At 37.7% G+C, this 14,451-nt stretch overlaps 1 protein-coding gene across 7 annotated transcripts in view; it reads left to right on the forward strand.

The window, feature by feature from the left end:
- SCAPER (S-phase cyclin A associated protein in the ER) overlaps window positions 1-14,451 on the forward strand; it is a 591,234-nt gene that overhangs the window by 524,466 nt on the left and 52,317 nt on the right. For all 7 annotated transcript variants that reach the window (XM_058428046.1, XM_032176146.2, XM_058428043.1 and 4 more), the window contains one exon: window positions 11,706-11,861. In XM_058428046.1, coding sequence (XP_058284029.1) covers window positions 11,706-11,861 — 156 coding nt within the window. The remainder of the gene's footprint in view (window positions 1-11,705; window positions 11,862-14,451) is intronic.

A 14,451-nucleotide genomic window follows, 5' to 3' on the forward strand; every position in this document is an offset into this window, starting at 1 on the left:
CAGCATGATTTATACTCCTTTGGGTATATACCCAGTAATGGGATGGCTGGGTCAAATGGTATTTCTAGTTCTAGATCCCTGAGGAATCGCCACACTGACTTCCACAATGGTTGAACTAGTTTACAGTCCCACCAACAGTGTAAAAGTGTTCCTATTTCTCCACATCCTCTCCAGCACCTGTTGTTTCCTGATTTTTTAATGATGGCCATTCTAACTGGTGTGAGATGGTATCTCACTGTGGTTTTGATTTGCATTTCTCTGATGGCCAGTGATGATGAGCATTTCTTCATGTGTTTTCTGGCTGCATAAATGTCTTCTTTTGAGAAGTGTCTGTTCATGTCCTTTGCCCACTTTTTGATGGGGTTGTTTGTTTTTTTCTTGTAAATTTGTTTGAGTTCATTGTAAGATTTTTTATTTATATTTGAGTTTCAGCAGTTTGACATGATCAGCTTCAGTGTAGTTCCCATTGTACTTATTCTGCTTGAGGTTTTCTGAGCTATTTGAACAGTAAATTGATGTTATTCCACCAGAACAGAAATCTACTTTCTTTAACTTTCCACAAAGAAAACTCTGGGTACAGATGGCTTTACTTCTAAATTCTACAATGCACTTAAGGGAGAAATAATGGCAATCGTACACAAACTCTCTCAAGGGAGAGGAGGGAATACTTGCCAGCTTGTTTTATGATGCCAGTATAACCTTAATACCGAGATCTGACAAAGATACTCCAAAAAAGAAAATTATAGATCAACATTCCTCGTGAACATAAATGTAGCAATTGTTAACAAAATATTAGCAATTAAATTCAGCAATATATAAAAGGATCATGACGATATGAGATTTATTCTAGGAATGCAAGGTTAGTTTTAACATTTAGAAATTGCCATATTAACTTATCAAGAACCATGAAAGTTCATAGATTTTACCCTTTTTGCAAGCTAACAAGTTAGCCCACACAGTTTAATGGATGCTGGCAAAAGATACAAGACTCCTAGTCAGAGACAAGGGACCTCATTACTCATAGACAGCAAGCAATTTGAACTTTATGTTCTCATCAGTTTTTCTTACCCCCAGGTCCCACAGAAACAACACAGGGTGGGCCCAGATGGATGCTGCATGTGCAGTGAGTTTACATCACAGCTGAGGAAACCCCACAATCTTAGGAAACCCCAGTCTTTAAAATGGGCTAAAAATAGACCTGTTCAACCTTTGCCTGGGAGGTAGACACTATCTTTACTATACTGCACAGCCAACATACCTGACCTTTGCTCTAAAGGAAGACATCATCACCATTTTCCAAGACCATTCCCTATACAAACAGTCTGGAAAACAGTCTAGAACAAAAGCTGTTAGTCTGTTAGTTCATCTGCTCACAAGACATGCAAAAATGTGAGACCTTTTGAGGATTATCTCCTGGCACTGACCTCAACAAAAGGAAACTATGATCATCTTAGTAGATGCAGAAAAAATGAAAAAAAATGTAACACCACTTCATGATAATAAAATAAACAGCAAATTAGGAATAGATGGGAAAAACAGCTAAATCATACATAATAATAAACACTTTTTCTTTAAGATTAGGAATACACAGACTATTTACCCTCATCACTTCTATTCAGCATTGTATTGAAAGTTCTAGCTAATTCAGTAAGAAGCAGAAAAAGAAAAGGCATAAAGTTTGTAAAGGACAAAATAAAACTATTGTTATTTGCAGTCTCATGATTGCACGTATAGAAAACTATGTAATCTACCAAGAAAAAGATGACTATTTAATAGAACTGATAAGTAAGATTTAAGCAAGATTTGAATATACAAATATAACTTACGCAAAAATCAGTTGTATCGCTATGTATAGCAACAAATAGAAATCAAAATTTAAAAAACAATACCATTTATAAAAAGCATCAGAAAATATCAAATACCTCTGAGTAAATTTCATGAAAGTAAAGCAACACCTTTATAAAGCATTATCGAGAGAAATTAAAGACCTAAATAAACGGAGATGTATATAATATCCATGGATCAGAAGACTCAATATTGCTAAAACATTATTTTTCCCCAAATTAATTTATAGACTCTATGCAATCCTAATCAAAATCCCAGCAGGCTTTAGAAATAAATTTGCAAGTCAGCTCTAATATTTATATGGAAAAGTTAAGGCTCTAACACAGCCAAAACAATTTTGAAAAAGAATTAAGTCAGAGGACTTGCCTGATTTGGGGACTTACTACAGAGTTATGCTAATCAAGACAGTCTGGTATTGGTATAAGATTGATCAATAGGTCAAAATGGAATTGAGGGCACAGAAATAGACCCACACAAATACGGTCCAATTATTTGGGGTGGGGGAGCTGCTTAGGCTTTGAAAAAAACATACACAATTTTTTAGAGCAGTTTTTAAAGTTCACAGCAAAATTGAGTGGAAACTATAGAGTATTTCCATAAACCCCCTGGCCACACATATGTACAGCCTCCAGTAGCCCTCATTAGAGTGGTACATTTGTTACAGTCAGTGAACCTACATTGATGTCATTATCGCCCTAAAGTCCATAGTTTACATTAAGGTTCACTCTTGGTGTTAAATATCTTACGGATTTTGACAAATGTATAATGACATGTATTCATCAGTACAGTATCATATAACCCCATCTATCATTCCTCCTTCCCCCACAACCTCTAGCAACCTCTCGTCAGTTGATTTCTGATCAAGGGATCAGATTAATTTAATAGGGAAAGGAAAGTTCTTTTAATGAATGGTGCTGGAACAACTGGATATCCATATGGAAGAAAAGTAACCTCTTGTTATATACAAAATTAATTTGAGATGGATCATAGATCTAAACACAAAAGTTGTGACCATAAGACTTCTAGCAGAAAATATGGGACTATATATATCTTTGCAATCATGGAATGGGGAAAGATTTCTTTGGATACAAATATGCAAATAACTATTTAACACATGGAAAGATACACAAATAACTACTTAGCACATGGAAAGGTGTTCAGTATGTTAGTTATCAGGGAAATGCAAAATAAAATTATACCAAGATACTGTTTCAAATCCAATAAAATGGCTAAAATAAAAAAGATTGGTGATACCAGATGTTGGTAAGGATATAGAACAACTGGAGATCTAATACATTGTTTCTGGGAGAATGAAATGAAATGACCACTTTGAAGAACTCTAGCAATCTGTAAATTTAAACACATCTATTCTATGACTCAACAATTCTACTCTTAGGTATTTACCCAATAGAAATGAAAACACATGTTCACAAAAAGACTTTCCCATGGATTTTCATAGCAGTCTTATTTATAATAACCAAAGACTGTAAATAACATATACATCCATCAACAAGAGAAGGAACAAACAAATCATAGCATACAGGTTGAGTATGCCTTAATCTGAAATGCTTGGGACCAGAGTGTTTTGGATTTTGGATTTGGGTGGGGAGGGGATTTTGAGTATTTGCATTATACTTGCCAGTTGAACATCCCAAATCTGAAAATCCAAAATCCGAAAAGCTCCAATGAGCATTTCTCTTGAGCATCATGTTGATACTCAGAAAGTTTTGGGTTTGGGAGGATTTTGTATTTTCAGGTTGGTCATGCTCAACCTGTATTCATACAGTGGGATACTAATCAACAATAAAAAGAAAGGAATTATTGTCCCATGCACCAACATGAATAAATCTCAAAAACATCATGCTTAGCCAGAGACAGATATAAAAGAGAACACTTTGAATGATTTCCTTTAGATGGAGATAGGAAAGGATTGGATAGAAAACAAGGGAACTTTCTGTGATGATGAGTATGTTCTATATCTTGGTTTTATTGATGGTTATGTAGATTTATGTGGTCTTCAAAACTTGTCAGACCAAACACTTAAGTTTTGTGCATTTATTATTTGGAATATATCTCAAGAGAAAGCAGTTGATTATTAATCACAATGAAAGCAGAGAGAAAGGACAAAGGTTATCACAAATGTGATTAGCAAGAAGACGAGATGTGAAGGATAGACAACAGAATTAAAATGTTGAATAATTGATCTCAAATGAGGTAACAGGAGAAGTACAACAGAAAAAAAAAAAAAAAGCAAGAATAGAACACTTCTAAACTGAAGGAAAACATTCTTTAGCCATATATGAAGGAACCAACTTTACTAGTGGGGTAGATATAAAGAGGCTGAGACTCAGGTCAGGCCTTGTTTCTAATATCACACAGTAACTTAGCCTGATAGGATGTGACCTTGACCAAACTATAGCAATAACAATTAGAGTGGGAGCAAGAAGGATTTAGGACTATTTTAGAGGTAGAATTAGCTTCTGTCTACCTCAGCCTTGGGCCTTGTCTACCTAATGAATTCATTTAAAAATATGAAGATGCCACCTCTTTTGAGAAGCTAGCCCTGGCCCATTAAGCCAAAAAATGGCACTTCTGCTATATGGTAGTAATACTTTGAACATACCTCTATTATAGAATTAATCATAGTAATGTAGAAATTATGTGTCAGCTACAATGTTAAGAAGTCCTTAAGGTTAGCATCAGCATCATACTTAGAAATGAGTGGATGAATGCATGATTACAAATGGTTATCTTAAAATTTCTTGCATTACTGTGAGATGAATAATGACATTCATTTGGACAAGAATAGTGGGAGAAGGAGATTTCAGAAGAGATAATGAGGTGTTATTTGAACATACAAATATAGGGGTGCCTTGGGACCCCCAAGGGAAAATATTCATAAACTAGTACTTTAAGAAAGAAGTTCTGAAAAGAAGTAGGTCAGATGCCATGGCTCATGCCTATAATCCCAGCACTTTGGGAGGCTGAGGAGGGCAGCTCGCTTGAGTCCAGGAGTTCAAGACCAGACTAGGCAACAAGGCAAAACCCTGTCTCTACAAAAAAAAAAAAAAAATTAGCCAGGCCTGATGGCATGCACCTGTAGTCTCAACTACTCAGGAGGCTGAGGTGGGAGGACCCTTGAGTCCAGCAGTGAGCCATGATTGCGTCACTATACTCCAGCCTGGGCGGCAGAGTGAGACCCTGTCTCTAAAAGAAAAACAAAAGTAGGCCTTGAGATAGAATTAGGAATTATTATTAACATATCGAAGATAGTTGAAACCATGGAATTGCATGACTTTACTAAATTTAGTTCAGGGATAGAACCCTAATAAGCAGCATTTTGGTTGGAATGTGAGAGTGGATAGGTAGACAAAGATGGACAAAGAAACAATAACTCATTTTAGTTTTTTTTTAATAGATTCAGGGGGTACATAATACATGGATATATTACCTAATGGTGAAGTTTGGGCTTGTAGTGAACCCATCACCCAAATAGTGAATATTGTATACACACACAAACACACACGTATGTATATGTTTCTAAATATCCCTTTCTGTTTGTAAAGTCCAATGACAGAAAGCTGCAAAGGGACTCATTTTAAATTTCAAATGGCAAAGCAAATGGAGAGACCCATTTACTGTATCATTTACAGCAGCATGTTTCTTTCCCAGGATGTGTGTTCCAAGAAGACTAGGAAGTTTTCTGTATTAAAGCTTTTCATCCTGGGTGTGGTAATAGTCTCAACATTATAATTTCAACCTAACAGTTACAATGCAAAAGATACATTGCTTTTGACCCCAGTATTCATTAGAAAGTTCCATATTCTTCCCTCAAAACGATGAGATTGACAAAATGAATTTCTCTACACTGACCTTTTAGAGCCATTTAGTTTAAGCATCTTCTTAGCCAGTCATTTAAAGATTGTCCATGCAGTTTTCAAGACATAGGCAATTTAGAAAAACATTAGACTGACTCATTAGTAGGTACCGTAGATGGCCCAGTAACCATAGGAGACGATACTCATAAAGGACCAACTACTCAACAAGTGGTTGTTTTAGTTTGCCTTGGCTTTACAATGCTTTTTCTCTCTTTGATCATTTTGTAGTCTTTCCTCCATTCTGGCTGTTTCAAGGATGGTACCGGAAACCTAGCTAAGCCATTTTCATCTTGAGACTACATGGTTTTGAAGCTTTGTGTGATCACTTTAGACCTCAGTAAGGACCAAAAAAATGCCACAGAAAAGCAGTGAATTCAGTGCAAAGGACCCTTTTATCAGGAGTCAGAAAACCATAGAACGTTACAGCTGTCTTGCTTGAGCTTATGCGTTGCCTTTCTTGAGCATCAGTCTCCTTGTCTATCAAATGGAGATAGTCATACCAACCTCCACATAGTGAACTGGGTTTTCTCATACCTTGCGGGTAAGACTATAAATTGATTTCATGTTTCTTGAATATAGTGTGGCTATGTATATCAAGAGCCCTAAAAATATGCATACCCTTTGACTCAGTAATTCCACTTGTGGAAAATAGTCTGAAATCTGGCAAGGTTTTCTACTCAAAATGTTCAGCACAGCATGGTTTATAGTAAGGAATATTGAAAACAACCAAAAGTTGCAAAAACATTCCACTGGTAGAATATTATTCAATCATTAAAAATGATGTTTATGTATCCAGTCAGACCTCTAGAACCTAGATCATTTTACAGGAAATAAATAGTTCCAAAAAATGTTATGTGACACCACAGGGATGTAATCAGCAAAATTCAACTTGTGGGAAAGTGTATAGGATAAACAACCAGGTTTCGTCAACAAATACATACATTTTCAAAGGGGGTTTAAAAAGGTGGAGGGTAGCTAACAGATTAAAAAAAGACTTAAGTCATATTAACCAGTCACAATGTGTGGTTCTTGCTTGGATTCTAATTTATTTATTTACTTTTTTAAAGCCAAAAATGCTTTTATTTATTTATTATTATTATTATACTTTAAGTTTTAGGGTACATGTGCACAATGTGCAGGTTTGTTACATATGTATACATGTGCCATGTTGGTGTGCTGCACCCATTAACTCGTCATTTAGCATTAGGTGTATCTCCTAATGCTATCCCTCTCCCCTCCCCCTGCCCCACAACAGTCCCCAGAGTGTGATGTTCCCCTTCCTGTGTCCATGTGTTCTCATTGTTCAATTCCCACCTATGAGTGAGAACATGCGGTGTTTGGTTTTTTGTCCTTGGGATAGTTTACTGAGAATGATGATTTCCAGTTTCATCCATGTCCCTACAAAGGACATGAACTCATCCTTTTTTATGGCTGCATAGTATTCCATGGTGTATATGTGCCACATTTTCTTAATCCAGTCTATCATTGTTGGACATTTGGGTTGGTTCCAAGTCTTTGCTATTGTGAATAGTGCCGCAATAAACATACGTGTGCATGTGTCTTTATAGCAGCATGATTTATAGTCCTTTGGGTATATACCCAGTAATGAGATGGCTGGGTCAAATGGTATTTCTAGTTCGAGATCCCTGAGGAATCGCCACCCTGACTTCCACAATGGTTGAACTAGTTTACAGTCCCACCAACAGTGTAAAAGTGTTCCTATTTCTCCACATCCTCTCCAGCACCTGTTTCCTGACTTTTTAATGATCGCCATTCTAACTGGTGTGAGATGGTATCTCATTGTGGTTTTGATTTGCATTTCTCTGATGTCCAGTGATGATGAGCATTTTTTCATGTGTTTTTTGGCTGCATAAATGTCTTCTTTTGAGAAGTGTCTGTTCATGTCCTTCGTGCACTTTTTGATGGGGTTGTTTTTAACTATACTACAAGGCTACAGTAACCAAAACAGCATGGTACTGGTACCAAAACAGAGATACAGATCAACGGAACAGAACAGAGCCCTCAGAAATAATGCTGCATATCTACAACTATCTGATCTTTGACAAACCTGACAAAAACAAGCAATGGGGAAAGGATTCCCTGTTTAATAAATGGTGCTGGGAAAACTGGCTAGCCATATGTAGAAAGCTGAAACTGGATCCCTTCCTTACACCTTATACAAAAATTAATTCAAGATGGATTAAAGACTTAAATGTTAGACCTAAAACCATAAAAACCCTAGAAGAAAACCTAGGCATTACCATTCAGGACATAGGCATGGGCAAGGACTTCACGTCTAAAACACCAAAAGCAATGGCAACAAAAGCCAAAATTGACAAATGGGATCTAATTAAACTAAAGAGCTTCTGCACAGCAGAAGAAACTACCATCAAAGTAAACAGGCAACCTACAAAATGGGAGAAAATTTTCGCAACCTACTCATCTGACAAAGGCCTAATATCCAGAATCTACGATGAACTCAAACAAATTTACTGGATTCCAATTTTTTAAAAAAACTATTTAAAACATTAAGACATTTATGGTACATTTAGAAATTTGAACACCAGTTATTTGATGTTATTAAGGAATGGTGATTTTTAGATGTGATAATGATGTTGTGGTTTTGTTTTTTTTTTTTAAGTGATTTTTTTTTTAGAGATAGAAATGGAAATATTTACAAATGAAATAATATGCCTTGGATTTGCTTAAACTTTATGCAGGATGGGTGTGGACAGATAGGATTGGCCATGAGTTGATGGTAGTCAGGGCTGTGTGATGAATGCATGGGTATTTGTTATCCTATTCTGTCAATTTTTTATGGTTTATGTTAACTTTTCAATAATACAATTTTTAAAGATTTAAAATATAATGCTTAACCAAGATATTTTCATGACATAGAAGGGGCCTAAATAGTCATTGAATGAAATTCGGTATAATGTCAATCATGTGGAGAAAGAATCAAGTAGAAAAGCATGAAAGGAAAATTACCAAACTGTGATTGTCTTTAAAAGGTGAAATTATGGCCAACTTTTTCTACTTATTTTTCTGCTTTTCTTTACTATATAAATTTCTATAATGAGCCTATATTACCACTATAATCAGAAAAAAACAAGTTTTCACTCTGGTTAGAACTCTTTTAGAACCTTAGCTTGAAACAACATAAGTAAAACAGAATAGTAAAATGGCTTGTGTACCTGGGAAGGTCAAGGTTTGAATTAGATGCCAAGGCTCTAAGTATAGTAATGCACTGCATAATGACTTTTCAGTCAACAACAGACCACATATACAATGGCGGTCCTGTAAGATTACAATACTGTATTTTTACTGTACCCTTTCTATGGTTAGATACACAAATAATTATCATTGTGTTACAGTTGCCTGCATTGTTTCCTGCAGTAACATATTGTATATGTTTGTAGCCTGGGAACAACAGGCTATCCCATATAGCCTAGGTTAGGCTATACTATCTAAGTTTGTGTAAGTACACTCTATGATGTTTGCACGATGACAAACTTGCCTAATGATGCAGTTCTCAAAATGCATCCCCATATGCCGTTACAGCTTTGTTTCTTTCTTTCAATTCTACTTATCTCTACTTGGCTTTATTCTCTACACAGATGTTCTCCATGTAACAACTTGACTACCAGCACCCCCAGAGTTACACATTTTAGTTTTGATATCCCCAGTGGAAAGAGACTTTTCCTATGGTGATATATTAATCCCACAGAAGATGTTGAGTGGTCCTCCCTAGGTCATATACTCATCCTAGAACCAGTCATTATGGCCAAGGTGATGAGTACTTTAACTGTCCTGAAGCACATGCTCACTCCTGCATTAGCAAGCGGGTAGCATCTTTAACAACACCCCCAGGACCATATGGAATAGGAGAGGAGAATGTGCTGGGCAGATAAAAACCAAAGCTTTTACAGTCTGCTCCCTAATGGTGTTCTTGGGATAATTCATTGGGATGATTAAGATAAAACACTTTCTTTTATTTTGTTTGCTAATGTGTGTGTGTGTGTGTGTGTGTGTGTATGTATGTGTAGACAGGGTCTCACTGTGTTGCCCAGGCTAGTCTCAAACTTCTGGGCTCAAGCAATCCTCCTGCCTCAGCCTCCCAAAGTGCAAGGATTACAAGCATAAGCTACTGTACCCAGTCAAAACACTTGATTTTTTTTTTCTTGAGATGGAGTCTCACTTTGTTGCCCAGGCTGGAGTGCAATGGCATGATCTTGGCTTACTGCAACTTCAACTTCCTGGGTTCAAGCGATTCTCCTGCCTCAGCCTCCTGAGTAATTGGGACTACAGGTTCTAGCCACCATGCCTGGCTAATTTTTGTATTTTTAGTAGAGACAGGGTTTCACCATATTGTCCAGGCTGGTCTCGAACTCCTGACCTCAAGTGATCCACCTGCCTCAGCCTCCTAAAGTCCTGGGATTACAGGTGTGATCCACTGTGTCTGGCTACAGACAAAACACTTTCTAAATTGAAGAGTTCTGTACAAATGTAAAAGCCAGTTTTTAAAATTCTAATTTTGTTAAATCAGATTGCAATAAGATTCTCAGTGTGTACATATATCAGTCTATCAATTTCCTTTACTATAAGAGGTCTGGTGGTCATCATTTCATACTTCCCAATTTTAAAACTATAGGAGTGCTCAGTAGCCCAGGTAGATACATATTCTAATGTAAAAGATGAAAGGAGGCCCTATTTTATACCTTCAATGTAGTAAACTTGGAATGGCTCCAAACATGAATTATTCATCAGTTTATCCTTCCTTTTACAAAAACCTGTATTGGTAAATGAATAGTGGTGGGGAGTGTATTGCACTTACACACCAAAACCTCAATTCTCTTGCATATATCTCTGAAAGTTAACATGTTTATTTGCAGAACTGCTATATTTGCAGTCCTACCCTTCTCATACATGTCAGTGCAGTAGCATTGAATTTCTAGGCCAAGGTTGATTTATCTACAAGGTCTTTTATAGTTTTAAAATATTCTTTTCAACGATTGCTGCTCTGTGGATTAATAGAAGAGTTGCTGTTGTCAGTCCAGTTTACAAACAGCTCTAGAAAACTGTTTTTTGTACTGAAAAGATGGAAATGATTTCTTAAATGTTGTTGTCAACCCTCAGGACTGGTACTTCTCAGTAAAAGCAATTAGATTCTCACTATTCGTTATGCTGTTAATGGTGATAGAGTCTTTAAAAATAGAGAACCTGCAACTGGCTTTAGAAGTTTAACTTGTGGCCAGGCATGGTGGCCCATGCCTGTAATCGTAGCACTTTGGGAGGCCGAGGCAGGAGGATCGCTTCAGGCCAGAAGTTCAAGAAGAGCCTGGGCAATATAGCAAAACCCCATTTCTACAAATAAAAAATAAAAAATTAACCACCTGGTGGTACACACATGTAGTCCCAACAACTTGTGAGACTGAGGCAGGAGGATCTCTTGAGCCCAGTAGGTTAGAGTTGTAGCGAGCTATGATCATGTCTCTGCACTCCAGCCTGGGTGACAGAGTGAGACCCTGTCTCTAACATTTAAAAAAAAAAAAGTGTAAATTGTAACAAGAGTGTCTGGGTTGAATCATTGTACTGTATCTTCTAAATCCTTGCATTGGGGCTCCCTAGTACTTTAAAAAGGAACAGTTTTTAAGAGCATAAAGGTCATTATAAATCATTTCACTTGTTGTTAGACTCTTTAGACCAGTAAGAATAACTAGATAATCATTTTCATTCATTTTTTTCTTGAAAAATAATATTCAAATAACCAAAAGAAAGAAGAGAGAAAAAAATACTTACAGAAAGAGCTGATTATTCAGGAGTAAATCTAAGGAAATTGTTACTTGAGATGCTTTACTCAAATTTGTGTTGTGTCTGCTTGTTTGAGGGGTCCAAGCCTATGTATGGTAACATTTATCATTGAAGGTGAAGATGTTGCTGGCCTATTCAGATTGATAACATGCATTTCTCCCCCACATCTAGCTACGTGGTGAACATGGGTCTGATTGACAAATTGTGTGCCTGCTTCCTCTCGGTGCAAGGCCCAGTGGATGAGAATCCCAAGATGGCCGTATTTCTGCAGCATGCCGCAGGACTCTTACATGCAATGTGCACACTGTGCTTTGCTGTCACTGGAAGGTAAGGCATCTACTTGATCTCAATCTAGACTCAGCTTTTGGAACATCTCTTGAATTTTGCCCATTCTAGGGTCATTTCATAGGAATTCAAGTGGTCATCTTGGCCATCTTTCCTCTTTGTTCTTTCCCCATCATTGGCTTTCTATATTGAGATGTATATTAATTTCTCATTTTTATGGGCCACACACTCTCACCAGAGTCTTTTTTTCTTGTTGGTGTCATAAATTTGACTATCATTGCTAGAAGAGACCTAAGAGGTCATCCAGTCCCTCTTCCACTGAGATCCAGAGGAGTCCAGTGATTCTCCTTCAGTCATTGAAGAAAACAAAGCCTAGACCAGACCAAGCCAAGCCGTCAGCCCTACACAGTACAGCCTGAAAGTGCTCATTACCGTCATTCATGTGCTTTCAGTTATAGGCTCCTAGGTTTATTTATTTTCCCTCTGTTCCTTCTTCCAGAGTACCTCCATGAATAAGGGAAGGGAGCCATCTAAAACAATAGGTCCCTGAAGTCACACGTGACCCATGGGCATAGTGAAAGCCAGCATGCCAGGGACTACTACTGGCCTGGTTGGCTGTTTAGACTACCCCATCCTACCCCATCCCACCCTGCGAACTGTCCTCAAAAACAATAATTCTCTAGGAAGGACACAAGTAACCCTCTGGGTCTTCTTGTCTTCTCCCCAACCCATCCCTCACCAAGTAAGAATCGTTGATAATAGTGCCTCCGTTTTTCTCATAGGAATATGACATATCCCTTAGGCATATTGAGGATGTTCAATCAAATAATTTTCTTATAATTAATTCTAAACAGCACATATGTATTAACTATTTTTTAATTATGTGTTTTGTATTTTTAGGAATTTGTCAAGTCGAGGCTTCTGAAGTCTAGCTTCTTAAGGAAATATTATCCATCTTTATTCGGTGTTCACAGAATACCAGTGACTATATTCAGAACATTTTAAGAGGGGGAAACTGTATTCTAAAATGAACATCCTCAACATTTTTTGGTTCATTATACATAGGACCCCTAAGCCCACCTATCCTTCCTTACTCTTACCCAGTCCCTCACCACCAGTCACATTCTAATAAAATTAAGACTGTCTAGAGAAGTCAGGGAAGCCAAGCATGCCTGTATTCAGTGTTCCAAGTTAGTTTCTTCCCATCAAGAAATGTAGACCAAGCCTACCTTCAGTGAGAGCTCGGGAAGTGACTGTTTGTGGGTCTGTGACATACGTAGGATCAGGTAGTACCATACTACACAGAGGTTGGCATACCAAACACTGTCCATTTGGAACAGTGGCACCTGCCAGCTTGGAGGCCACCATGCTGCCCAGCTGGTTCCTGTGCAATGGCCAGGCCCCTCCATGGAGGTGTCCTCTCAGGCAGGAGACCTGTGCTAACCCTGTCTCTTTTTGAACACACAGTTTCCCTGTGTTCATTACATTACAAACCTGCCAGCATCTCAAGTCTGTGTCACCTGTATTTTCTCGAATCCAGATCAATATCACAAATATAAGCATTTCCATATGTGATTGTTGTACAGTCTGTGGGCTTCAGCTTTCACTTACACGCAGATTCAGTCACTTGAAATCTATGGAATTTAAAAGAAACCTAAAGGCTATTCACCGTCACTTGTTTTTTGTAGGAAAAGTAACCGAGCCAAACTGACTTGAATCAGGTCCTGAGATTTCTAGCTTGGTACTCCTTCCACTTGACTTTATATTATTCAGGATGTTGAAGCATATATTTCATTTATTTGAAAATTTTCTCAATTACATATGGAACATGGAAATAGGATCTCCTTCTCTTTAATGCACACAGTCATGCTCTTGTCCTGAAGACACTGAGCATCTGTCCTGTGCCAAACACCAAGTTAGCTAGGTACTAAAGATACTGCCCTCAGGGAGCCAAGAGTCTAGTGTGGGGTCAGACTTATAAAGTAATAGTTATAGCAGAAGAGAATTTGCACAGAAAAGGAAGTAAAGCACTTACAAAGGAGGTCAAAAAAGGCTTCTATAGGCAGAATCCAAGACAAGTGGAAGGAAAAAAATCAATTGAGAAAAAGGGCATGATGTGTACATTATGTGGTATACCAGATGTTATTGGTGCCTTTGGTTCACCTGGAGGTCATCTGCCAATGGCTTTCTGTATTTCTCTGCCTCAGGACGTTCTCTGGACAAGGAGCTATTTGCTAGAGTGCAGAGGAGTTTAACTCCTCCAGTAGTGGCATTAATAAATTAGTAGATAATACCAATAAATTGGTAGATAATACCCCCGCTTCCCTAATGTTCAGTAGTACAATTCTGAGTATATTCTGTACAGTTCTCACAAGATCCTAAGCCCTAACCTGTTTTTTGTTTGTTTGTTTGTTTTGTTTTGTTTTTGACACTGAATCTTACTCACTCTGTCGCCCAGACTGGAGTACAGTGGCACTATCTCAACTCACTGCAACCTCTGCCTCCCATGTTCCAGTGATTCTCCTGCCTCAGCCAGCTGAGTAGCTGGGATTACAGGCACAGGCCACCACTCCTGGCTAATTTTGGTATTTTTAGTAGAGATGGGGTTTCACCATGTTGGCCAGTCTGGTCT

Source organism: Hylobates moloch, unplaced genomic scaffold (assembly GCF_009828535.3).
Source record: "Hylobates moloch isolate HMO894 unplaced genomic scaffold, HMol_V3 SCAFFOLD_14, whole genome shotgun sequence".
NCBI lineage: Eukaryota > Metazoa > Chordata > Mammalia > Primates > Hylobatidae > Hylobates > Hylobates moloch.